Source organism: Pseudorca crassidens, chromosome 9, assembly GCF_039906515.1.
Source record: "Pseudorca crassidens isolate mPseCra1 chromosome 9, mPseCra1.hap1, whole genome shotgun sequence".
Lineage (NCBI taxonomy): Eukaryota > Metazoa > Chordata > Mammalia > Artiodactyla > Delphinidae > Pseudorca > Pseudorca crassidens.
Window position 1 is genome coordinate 80182475 of NC_090304.1, and position 13034 is coordinate 80195508.

A 13034-nucleotide genomic window follows, 5' to 3' on the forward strand; every position below is an offset into this window, starting at 1 on the left:
TACTACAAAGCTATAGTAATCAAAACAGTGTAATATTGGCACAAAAACAGACATATAGATCAATGGAACAGAATAGACAGCCCAGAAATAAACCCATGCACCCATGGTCTATGACAAACGAGACAAGAATATACAATGGAGAAAAGACAGTTTCTTTAACAAGTGGTGTTGGGAAAGCTGGACAGCTACATGTAAATCAATGAAATTAGAACACTCCCTCACACCATATACAAAAATAAACTCAAAATAGTTTAAAGACCTAAATATAAGACATGGCACATAAAACTCCTAGAAGAGAACATAGGCAAAAACATTTTCTGACATAAATCATAGCAATATTTTCTTGGATCAGTCACATAAGGCAAAAGAAATAAAAGCAAAAATAAACAAATGGCACCTAATCAAACTGAAGAGCTTTTGCACAGCAAAGGAAACCATCAACAAAATGAAAAGAAAACCTACAGAATGGGAAAAAAATATTTGCAAGCAGTGTGACTGACAAGGGGTAAATATGCAAACAATTCATACAACTCATTAACAAAAATTTAAACAACCCAATAAAAAAATGGGCAGAAGGCCTAAATAGACATTTCTCCAAAGATGACATACAAATGGCCAACAGGCATATGAAAAGATGCTCATCATCATTTATTATTAGAGAAATGCAAATCAAAACCCCAATGAGGTATCACCTCACACAAGTCAGAATGGATATCATCAAAAAGTCCACAAATAATAAATGCCGGAGAGGGTGTGGAGAAAGGGAACCCTCCTACACTGTTGGTGGGAATGTAAACTGGTGCAGCCACTATGGAAAACAGTATGGAGGTTCCTTAAAAAACTAAAAGTAGAGCTACCATATGATCTTGCAATCCCACTCCTGGGCATATATCTGGAGAAAACCAGAATTTGAAAAGATACATGCACCTCAGAGTTCATTGCAGCACTGTTTACAATAGCCAAAACATGGAAGCCACCTAAATGTCCATCGACAGATGAATGGATAAAGAAGATACACAAAATGAATCTATATACAAAATAGAAGCAGACTTACAGACATATAATACAAATTTATGGTTACGAAAGGAGAGAGAGAGTGAGGGATAGGTTAGGCATATATTCTTAAAAGACATAGACTATTATACATAAAATAGATAAGCAACAAGGTTTTACTATATAGCACAGGGAATTTTATTCAATATCTTATAATCTACAATGGAATATAATCTGCAAAAAAAAAAACTGGATCACTATGCTGTACACCTGAAACTAACACAGTATTGTGAATTAACTATACATCATTAAAGAAAAAAAAAAGTTAAACAGAACAAAAAAAGAAAAAGCAATTAAAATATGTATAGCAGAATCAACTCACTTTTTTCCTCCTCTGTTTTGTTGGAAAGATAAGTTGGTAGAAGTTCCTTTAGAAAGAGCCAAAATTTTGTGAAGGAATACTGTCAAAGTACAAAAAGTAGGTTTTAGAAATTTAGAGCTTTTATATTTTTTTCTCTAAGTTTTAGGAAACTTTTAGTATATTATTTCCAAAACATTATCTGGCAGGTGTGGGGAAAATTTAACGATTTACTTTTGGGGCTTAAACTTTTAATTTGCTATTGTTACTAAGTTAGTATTATATTTTATCTCATTTGTTCTAAATGCAGACTAAGAGATATGTTATGTTCATGATCATTCACCTTTTGAAATTATCTATTACTTCTTACTCTACACAAGGATATTTTTAGCTGCCTAAGTTTCTTATTTTTTTCAATATAATTACATGAAATGTTTGTGTTAAATCATATTAAATATGATTATATATTTTGATTATATAAATATTTTTTACAGCTTGGATATATCATGTTTTATGAGTATATTTCTTTTCTTGTATACCTTTCGTTATGCTTAATAATTGCCTTATTTTTTCAATTGATTATTTTTTTCTGTTTATGTATCACATATTTATCCATAGTCTTTTTGTCAGACCCTAAAACGTATTTGGAATCTATGTGTTCTATTTAATTTTTTCTTAGTACTCTCCTACTTAGAGCCTTTTGTCCTCCTGTTTCAAGGTGAGTTAATTCTTCCCCAGGCCTGCAGTCTACAGCTTAAGTTATCTTGAGATTGCTTTTCACCATTATTCTGGGGTTATATTTGTCTCTTTTCTGATCATATTCTCTTATTTTGGGTCTTTGTCTTTCTCTTTCTTAGTTAGTCCCTCATTTTTCTGGAACACATCCTCCATAGTAGCTTCTTAAGCAAGATTATATGGGATGAAAAATATTTTGAGATTTGCATGTCTAAAATTATCTGTATTATACTATTATATGTGATCATAATTGGGCTGGGTTTAAAATACTAGACTAGAAATAGATTAATCTCATGATTTTGAAGGCCTTATTCTATTATAGTAGTTCTCAAAATGTGGTCCCTGAACCAGCAGCATCAATGTTACCTGGGAAATTGTTAAAAGAGCAAATTTTTGATCTCCATCAAGGCTTATTGAATCAGATATGCTGGGGAATGAGACCTTGCAATCCGTGTTTAGACAAAAACTCAAGTTGATTTGTGCAATGCACAAATGCCCAGCAGTGCATGGCAGTGTGGACTGGCCATTTGATGACAACTTCTCAATATTTGTGGGTATTTTTGAGAGGGGTAAGCCAGTCATTTCTCTAGAAGAATCCTAATATCTTCTGCCTAGGGATTAAGTAGGGGTGGTTGGGGATGGGTAAGGGGCATAAGGTTTGACTTTCAGGGATGTATGTAGAGGATAGTCTGCTCTCAATGCAGGAGGGATTCTGAGGTCAAATGTTGTATTATCAATTATTAAACAATCTTCTGTATTTAGCTCTATTATTTTCTTCAGAGGTACCTGTTGTCTACATTTCCTGAACATTTTTGAATACTTCTTTTCACCTATCTTCCTGCAGTCATTTAACTTTTGCCCTTTTGTATTTTGGTATGTCAGTTATCACCTTTCAAAATTTTATTAAAATTACTCCTTCGTAGTACTTTTCTCTTTCTTTGTCTTTATTCTTGTGCGTGTATGTTTTAATTTATTCCCTTGGTTTCATTTTAGTAGGATTTTAGAAGGGATAGAAGATAAGTGAATACTTTTAGTCTTCCATTTTTATCTAGAAATCTATGGGCACAAGTGTTTTAAAATATAGATTCCTGGAAGTGGTATGGTTAGGTCAGAGAATACACTTAATTATAGCATGGCTTTTCAAATCAAATTCTAGGTGAAGGTATTATAACTACTGAATTATTGATAGTTTTCATTGTCATTTATTTACTGCACAATTACATTTTAAGGTGCTGTTGTGGCTTTTTGTTGATAACTAAAGTAGAATGACTTATAAAATTGAATTATATTTTAGAAATTTGCGGAAAACTGAAGACAGAAAAAAGAAACTAGAGGAGCTTCTTAATTCTGTTGGTCAAACAGTGTCAGAACTCAAAGAAAAGTAAGTTAAGTTTTGAAATGTATTTTGAATATTTGAAAACATACCTCAACTAATACTTAAATTTTGAAAATCTTAGTTATAATCACTGTCTTAATTTTTTGGTATCTCTAAAAGGGGGAAGGATGTAAAATAATATAGAATGTCTTCCTTTTTAAAAACATTTAATAAGAACAAAAATATTTTAAGTTTCTGTATTCCCAAGCATTGGAAAATTGAGCAGGAAGAATTGAATGTAATGTGTTAATGCTGGGAGTGTTTACATTTGGTATTCCCATTTCTTTATAATTTTGACTTCAAGATTTTAGACTCCTTTATTTCAGATGATGCTATAGGACCACCTATTCCATAATATTTCCAGAGGTATATGATCATGTTAAAAAATTTTTGTCTTTTTAACTTTGCCCTTTTTGGTATTAAAAAATATTCCTTCATGCAAATATTATTCTCAAATTTAAGAAGCATTTATGAATGTGATTAATCTTAAAACCTTGCATGTACCTCTGTGTTCCTGTGATTGCTTTTTAATATAGGCTAGAAAATATTGGTATGGGAATTATTATAAATGTGGAAGCATTTCCCTTTAAGAATTGTGAAGATTGGAAAACTGGAGAATGTGTCATTAAATATAGCATATGTTATCACTTGCTTTCAGTTTTATGAGAGTAAAACTTTTCTATAAACATATTTTTTCTTTAAGTGGTGTGTTATGTATCCTTTTCTTTCTTATGAAAGAAATACAAATTATTGCACCAAGAAAAAATTCATCAGACTGAAAACTGAATTTTTTTTTCTCTACAGCGTTAGAAAACAGTTATCTCTTTTACATTTATATATGTTTATTTATAGAGAATAAACAAAAAAATCTTCAAACCCATAAATTCAATGTTTTTCATATTCCTGAATGTTTTTTTATGTTAGACATACAGAAATGAAATCACATAATTTCCTTCCTGGTATAATTAGAGAAGTATAAGGAAAATAATATATTATTTTCAGTGTTACATGCTCAGAATCAGTGCTTAATAATACTCAGATAATTGTCAAATATTTATTGAGTTGTTAGCTTATGATACCAATGTTTGACTCCATTTGTTAGTCATTTGCATGTGTCAGGTGTTGTCCTAGTCGCTTTACGTGTTCATCATTTTTAATACTTAAAACAACACTGAGAGGTGGATATTCTTACATTTTGCAGACTAGGAAGCTAAAGATTGGAAAAATTTATTTGCCAAAGTTAAGCAGTTAGTAAATGACTAAGCAAGCATTAGATCTTGTATTTGTCTGACTCCATAAAGTTCCTTTTCTTAGTCACTACACTATACTACCAGTATTTTGGAAGGATTATTATGAAAACCTTCTGAATAATATTACTGAGGACCTTGTGGATAATGTGACTGAGGAATTGAATTTTTAATTTTATTTATGTGGCTACCATTTTGGACAAGTGACTCCTAGAGTCTTATGTCTAGGGAAGGGAGGAATAGAGCACTTAGAGAGGCAATAAAAGTACTGTAAAATGCCTGGAATTTAATATCAGACACAGCCATATATGAATTTTAGATCCTCTGCTTACTGTTGGGGAGACCTGTGCAATAATCTGTTTGGATTTAAGTCTCCATATATATAAAATGAGAATTGTAATACTTACTTTCAACTATTCTGAGAATTGGCAGAATCCTGAGCATTTTGAAGGCACTTACATATTTGTCGAAGGACTAAGTAATAGGAATATTACTATTATATTTAATAAAATAATATATATGTACAAGTATTTTTAAGGAAAATAATTTAAAAGTTTTAAACTTTAGCAAATGGGCACATAGGGAGAGAACATATCTGATGGGCTGAATATATCAGGTGAGTTTTAAGATTTTATTTATATTTTTGATAGGTATATATTTAAGGGAGTTAGAGTGAGGAATGAGATAGGGATAAGGAAGGAGGTGGAGAGTATTCTAGGCAAACGGAACATCCTGTTGAAGGGCACAGCAGATAAAAGATAGGGCATTTTCTGAGAATATAAAATTCTTCAGATGTTGACATATAGTTTTACTGAACTGAGTAAAATGAAATAAAACTGAAAAGATAGATCAATATTATGACTGGGCCTTTGAATGTCATATTCATAAGTTTATACATAATGTAGTAGGACATTAAGGCCCTGTGAGAATGTTCCCCTTTAAATGTATGTGTTGGTATTGTGTCTCTTACATTAATGATATTTTATATGCAAATATTATCAATATTATAGTTAATTAAATTATTGTATAAAAGTTCACTTTACTATATAAGCATAATTTAATTAAATCTATCTTAAATCCAGTTGTCTTTAATTAAACTTTAATGTTTTCATAGATTTCAGAGCAGGACTTCAGAAGCTGCCAAACTTGAAGCTGAAGTAAGCAAAGCACAAGAAACAATTAAAGCTGCAGAAGTCTTGATTAATCAACTTGACAGAGAACACAAGAGATGGAATGCGCAGGTTTGTTTGAAAGAGAGGTCATAAAGAGGCATTGTTTAAAACACAGGAAATGTGTAAGATAATGTATTTGTTAACAAAATGAAAAGGAAAACATATCCATTAAATTTCAGCCCTGGCTTAGGATAAATTATCTAGATATTAATGGCCATGATGTGAATTAATCTTTTTTTTTTTTAACATCTTTATTGGAGTATAATTGCTTTACACTGGTGAGTTAGTTTCTGCTGTATAACAAAGTGAATCAGCTATACATAAACATATATCCCCATATCTCCTCCTACTTGCGGCTCCCTCCCACACTTCCTATCCCACCCCTCTAGGTAGGTGGACACAAAGCACCGAGCTGATCTCCCTGTGCTATGTGACTGCTTCCCACTAGCTATCTGTTTTACATTTGGTAGTGTATATATGTCCATGCCACTCTATCACTTCGTCCCAGCTTACTCTTCCCCCTCCCTGTGTCCTCAAGTCCATTCTCTGTCTGCGTCTTTATTCCTGTCCTGCCCCTAGGTTCTTCAGAACCATTTTTTTTAGATTCCATATATGTATGTTAGCATACGGTATTTGTTTTTCTCTTTCTGACTTACTTCACTCCGTATGACAGTATCTATGTCCATCTACCTCATTACAAATAACTCAGTTTCATTTCTTTTTATGCCTGAGGAATATTCCATTGTATATATGTGCCACATCTTCTGTATCCATTCATCTGTTGATGGACACTTAGGTTGCTTACATGTCCTGTATATTGTAAATAGTGCTGCAATGAACATTGTGGTACATGTCTCTTTGAATTATGGTTTTCTCAGGGTATATGCCCAGTAGTGGGATTGCTGGGTCGTATTGTAGTTCTCCTTGTAGACTTTCCACCATTTTATATTCTTGCCTCCTTTACCAAAAATAAGGTGACCATATGTGCGTGGGTTGATCTCTGGGCTTTCTATCCTGTTCCATTGATCTATATTTCTGTTTTTGTGGCAATACCATTCTGTCTTCATTACTGTGGCTTTGTAGTATAGTCTGAAGACAGGGAGCCTGATTCCTCCAGCTCCAGTTTTCTTTCTCAAGATTGCTTTGGCTATTCGGAGTCTTTCGTGTTTCCATAAAAATTGTGAAATTTTTTGTTCTAGTTCTGTGAAAAATGCCATTGGTAGTTTGATAGGGGTTGCACTGAATCTGTAGATTGCTTTGGGTGGTATAGTCATTTTCACAAAGTTAATTCTTCCAATCCAAGCACATGGTATATCTCTCCATCTGTTTCTATCATCTTTAATTTCTTTCATCAGTGTCTTAGAGTTTTCTGCATACAGGTCTTTTGTCTCCTTAGGTAGGTTTATTCCTAGGTATTTTATTCTTTTTGTTGCAATGGTAAATGGGAGTATTTCCTTAATTTCTCTTTCAGATTTTTCATCATTAGTGTATAGGAATGCAGGAGATTTCTGTGAATTAATTTTGTATCCTGCTACTTTACCAAATTCATTGATTAGCTCTAGTAGTTTTCTGGTAGCATCATTGCGATTCTCTATGAATAGTATGTCATCTGCAAACAGTGACAGTTTTATTTCTTCTTTTCCGATTTGAATTCGTTTTATTTCTTTTTCTTGTCTGATTGCTGTGGCTAAAACTTCCAAAACTATGTTGAATAAGAGTGGTGAGAGTGGGCAACCTTGTCTTGTTCCTGATCTTAGTGGAAATGGTTTCAGTTTTTCACCATTGAGAATGATGTTGGCTGTGGGTTTGTCATATATGGACTTTATTACGTTGAGGTAAGTTCCCTCTATACCTATGTTCTGTAGAGTTTTTATAAGTGGGTGTTGAATTATGTCGAAAGCTTTTTCTGCATCTATTGAGATGATCATATGGTTTTCTCCTTCAATTCGTTAATATGCTTTATCACATTGATTGATTTGCGTGTATTGAAGAATCCTTGCATTACTGGAATAAACCCCACTTGATCAGGGTGTATGATCCTTTTAATGTGCTGCTGGATTCTGTTTGCTAGTATTTTGTTGAGGATTTTTGCATTTATGTTTATCAGTGATATTGGTCTAATTTTCTTTTTTGGTGACATCTTTGGTTTTGTTATCAGGGTGATGGTGGCCTCGTACGATGAGTTTAGGAGAGTTCCTCCCTCTACTATATTTTGGAAGAGGTTCAGAAGGATAGGTGTTAGCTCTTCTCTAAATGTTTAATAGAATTTGCCTGTGAATCCATCGGGTCCTGAGCTTTTGTTTGTTGGAAGATTTTTTTTTTTTTTTGCGGTACGCGGGCCTCTCACTGTTGTGGCCTCTCCCGTTGCAGAGCACAGGCTCTGGACGTGCAGGCTCAGCGGCCATGGCTCATGGGCCCAGCCGCTCTGCGGCATATGGGATCTTCCCGGACCAGGGCACGAACCCATGTCCCCTGCATCGATAGGCGGACTCTCAACACTGTGCCACCAGGGAAGCCCTGTTGGAAGATTTTTAATCACAGTTTCAATTTCAGTGCTTGTGATTGGCCTGTTTATATTTTCTGTTTCTTCCTGGTTCAGTCTCGGGAGGTTGTGCTTTTCTAAGAATTTGTTCATTTCTTCCAAGTTGTCCATATCATTGGCATGTAGTTGCTTGTAGTAATCTCTTATGATCCTCTGTTTTTCTGCAGTGTCAGTTGTTACTTCTGCTTTTTCATTTCTAATTCTGTTGATTTGAGTCTTCTCCCTTTTATTCTTGATGAGTCTGGCTAATGGTTTATCAATTTTGTTTATCTTCTCAAAGAACCAGCTTTTAGTTTTATTGATCTTAGCTATTTTTTTCTCCATTTCTTTATCATTTATTTCTAATCTGATATTTATGATTTCTTTCCTTCTGTTAACTTTGGGATTTTTTTGTTCTTCTTTCTCTAATTGCTTAAGGTGTAACTTTAGGTTGTTTATTTGAGATATTTCTTGTTTCTTGAGGTAGGATTATATTGCTATAAACCTCCCTCTTAGAACTGCTTTTGCTGCATCCCCTAGGTTTTGGGTCATAGTGTTTTCATTGTCACTTGTTTCTAGGTTTTTTCCTTTGATTTATTCAATGATCTCTTGGTTATTTAGTAGTGTATTGTTTAGCCTTCATGTGTTTGTATTTTTCACAGATTTTTTCCTGTAGTTGATATCTAGTTTCATAGCATTGTGGTTGGAAAAGATACTTGATACGATTTCAATTTTCTTAAATTTACCAAGGCTTGATTTGTGACCCATGGTATGATCTATCCTGGAGAATATTCCATTAGCACTTGAGAAGAAAGAGTATTCTGTTGTTTTTGGATGGAATGTCCTTTAAATATAAATTAAGTCCATCTTGTTTATCATTTAATGTTTGTGTTTCCTTTTTTATTTTCATTTTGGATGATCTATCCATTGGTGAAAGTGGGATGTTAAAGTTCCCTACTATGATTGTGTTACTATTGATTTCCCTGTTTATGGCTGTTAGTATTCACCTTAAGTATTGAGGTGCTCCTATGTGGGGTGCATAAATATTTACAATTGTTATATCTTCTTCTTGGATTGATCCCTTGATCATTATGTAGTGTCCTTCTTTGTCTCTTGTAATAGTCTTTATTTTAAAGTCTATTTTGTCTGATACGAGAATTGCTACTCCATCTTCCTTCTGATTTGTATTTGCATGGAATATCTTTTTCCATCCCCTCACTTTCAGTTTGTATGTGTCCCTAGGTCTGAAGTGGGTCTGTTGTAGACTGCATATATATAGGTCTTGTTTTTGTACCCATTCAGGTGTCTATGTGTTTTGGTTGGAGCACTTAATCCATTTACATTTAATGTAGTTATCAATATATGTGTTCGTATTACCATTTTATTAATTGTTTTGGGTTATTGTAGGTCTTTCCTTCTCTTGTGGTTCCTGCCTAGAGAAGTTCCTTTAGGATTTGTTGTTAAACTGGTTTGATGGTGCTAAATGCTCTTAGCTTTTGCTTGTCTGTAAAGGTTTAATTTCTCCATCGAATCTGAATGATATCCTTTCTGGGTAGAGTAATCTTGGTTGTAGGTTTTTCTCTCATCACTTTAAATATGTCCTCCCACTCCCTTCTGGTTTGCAGAGTTTCTGCTGAAAGATCAGCTGTTAACCTTATGGGGATTCCCTTGTATGTTATTTGTTGCTTTTCCCTTGCTGCTTTTAATATTTTTTATTTGTATTTCATTTTTAATAGTTTGATTAATATGTGTCATGGAGTATTTTTCCTTGGATTTATCCTGTATGGGACTCTCTGCACTTCCTGGACTTGATTGACTATTTCCTTTCCCATATTAGGGAAGTTTTCAACTATAGTCTCTTCAAATATTTTCTCAGTCCCTCTCTTTTTCTCTTCTTCTTCTGGGACCCCTATAATTCAAATGTTGGTGCATTTAATGTTGTCCCAGAGGTCTATGAGACTGTCTTCAATTCTTTTCATTCTTTTTTCTTTATTCTGCTATGCAACAGTGATTTCCACTGTTTTAACTTTCAGGTCACTTATGTGTTCTTCTGCCTCAGTTATTCTGCTATTGATTCCTTCTAGAGAATTTTTAATTTCATTTTTTGTGTTGTTCATCATTGTTTGTTTGCTCTTTAGTTCTTCTAGGTCCTTGTTAAATGTTTCTTGTATTTTCTCCATTCTATTTCCAGGATTTTGGATCATCTTTACTGTCATTACTCTGAATTCTTTTTCAGTTAGACTGCCTATTTCCTCTTCATTTGTTTGGTCTGGTGGGTTTTTACATTGCTCCTTCATCTGTTGTGTATTTCTCTGTCTTCTCATTTTCTTAACTTACTGTGTTTGGGGTCCCCTTTTCGCAGGCTGCAGGTTCGTAGTTCCTGTTGTTTTTGGTGTCTGCCTCCAGTGGGTAAGGTTGGTTCAGTGGGTTGTGTAGGTTTCCTGGGGGAGGGGACTGGTGCCTGTGTTCTGGTGGATGAGGCTGGATCTTGTCTTTCTGGTGGGCAGGACCACGTCTTTTGGTGTGTTTTGGGTTGTCTGTAACCTTATTATGATTTTAGGCTGCCTCTCTGGTAACACGTGGGGTTGTGTTCCTCTCTTGCTAGTTGTTTGGCATAGGGTGCTGTAGCTTGCTGGTTGTTTAGTGGAGCTGGGCCTTCGCGTTGAGATGGAGATCTCTGAGAGAGCTTTTGCTGTTTGATATTACGGGTGGGGCCGGGAAGTCTCTGGTGGACCCATGTCCTGAACTCAGCTCTCGCACCTCAGATGCTCAGGCTTGACACCTGGCTGGAGCAGCAAGACTCTGTCAACCACATGACTCAGAAGAAAAGGGAGAAAAAAAAGAAAGAAAGAAAAAAATTAAATTGAAAAGTAAAAAATATTATTAAAAACAAAAAAATAAAAAAGTAATAAAAGAAAGAGAGAGCAACCAATCCAAAAAACAAATCCACCAATGATAACAAGCAGTAAAATGTATACTAAAAAAAAAAAAAAAAAGCCACACAGAACCCTAAGACAATGATAGAAGCAAAGCTATACAGACAAAATTACACAAAGAAGCATATCCATACATAGTCACAAAAGGAGAAAAAGGAAAAATATTTATATATGTATAAAAAGGAAGAATTCAACCAAATCAGTAAGTAAATCTGCCAGTGATAATAAGCTCTAAATACTAAAGTAAGATAAACATAAAACCAGAAACAAATTATATGCAGAAAGCAAACCCCAAGTCTGCAGTTACTCCCAAAGTCCACTGCCTCAGTTTTGGGATGTTTCATTGTATATTCAGGTTTTCCAAAGATGCAGGGTACGTCAAGTTGACTGTGGAGTTTTAATCCGCTGCTCCTGAGGCTTCATGGAGAGATTTCCCTTTTTCTTCTTTGTTCGCCCAGCTTCTGGGGTTCAGCTTTGGATTTGGCCCTGCCTCTGCTTGTAGGTCGCCTGAGGGCATCTGTTCCCTGCCCAGACGGGACAGGATTAAAGCAGCAACGTATTAGGGGTCTATGGCTTACTCAAGCCAGGGGGAAGTAGGGGTACGGAATGCGGGTTGAACCTACAGCGGCAGAGGTCAGCATTTTGTTGCAACAGCCTGAGGCATGCCATGTGTTCTCCTGGGGAAGTTGTTCCTGGATCACAGGACCCTGGCAGTGGTGGGCTGCACAGGCTGCCGGGAGGGGAGGTGTGGATAGTGACCTGTGCTTGCACGCAGGCTTCTTGGTGGCGGCAGCAGCAACCTTAGTGTCTCATGCCCATCTCTGGTGTCTGCGCTGATAGCCACGGTTTGCGCCTGTCTCTGGAGCTCATTTACATGGTGCTCTGAATCCCGTCTCCTTGCACACTACGAAACAATGGTGTCTTGCCTCTTACGCAGTTCCAGACATTTTACCGGACTGCCTCCCGTCTAGCTGAGGCGCACTAGCCCCCTGCCGGCTGTGTTCACACAGCCAACCCAAGTCCCCTCCCTGGGATCTGACCTCTGAAACCCGAATCTCCACTCCCAGCCCCCACCTGTCCCTGTGGGTGAGCAGACAAGCCTCTCAGACTGGTGAGTGCTGGTCGGCACTGATCCTCTGTGCGGGAATCTCTCCACTTTGCCCTCCGCACCCTTGTTGCTGCACTCTCCTCCATGACTCTGAAGCTTCCCCCCCACCACCCCCTGTCTCCACCAGTGAAGGGGCTTCCTAGTGCGTGGAAATTTTTCTGACTTCACAGCTCCCTCCCACTGGTGCAGGTCCCATCCCTATTCTTTTGTCTCTGTTTTTTCTTTTGCCCTACCCAGGTACATGGGGAGTTTTTTGCCTTTTAGAAAGTCTGAGGTCTTCTACCAGCGTTCAGTAGGTGTTCTGTAGGAGTTGTTCCACATGTAGATGTATTTCTGATGTATTTGTGGGGTGAAGGTGATCTCCACGTCTTACTCCCCTGCCATCTTGAAGCTCTGCCGTGAATTAGTCTTTAAGCAAAATATCTCTATATGAATGGATTTTAGACAAAGCATCCTATTCCTCTTTTAGTTAGGAAAAGGTAGTGGTAAAAATGAGTTGTGGAAAATTTAGTACTGTTTAGAGCCTTGTTTGGACTTACCTTTACCAAGACAGTCCTCTTAGGATTTGACACTGTCAGCTATTTATTTG

General features: G+C 35.9%; 1 protein-coding gene across 8 annotated transcripts in view; it reads left to right on the plus strand.

Moving 5' to 3' along the window:
- The window catches only part of DYNC2H1 (dynein cytoplasmic 2 heavy chain 1), a 379694-nt gene that overhangs the window by 132105 nt on the left and 234555 nt on the right, over positions 1-13034 (plus strand). For all 8 annotated transcript variants that reach the window (XR_010946253.1, XM_067750851.1, XM_067750854.1 and 5 more), the window contains exons 60-61: positions 3381-3467; positions 5823-5949. Coding sequence is in view for 7 of the 8 variants with exons in the window: in XM_067750851.1 (XP_067606952.1) it covers positions 3381-3467; positions 5823-5949 (214 nt within the window). In the remaining variant the exon portion in view is untranslated. The remainder of the gene's footprint in view (positions 1-3380; positions 3468-5822; positions 5950-13034) is intronic.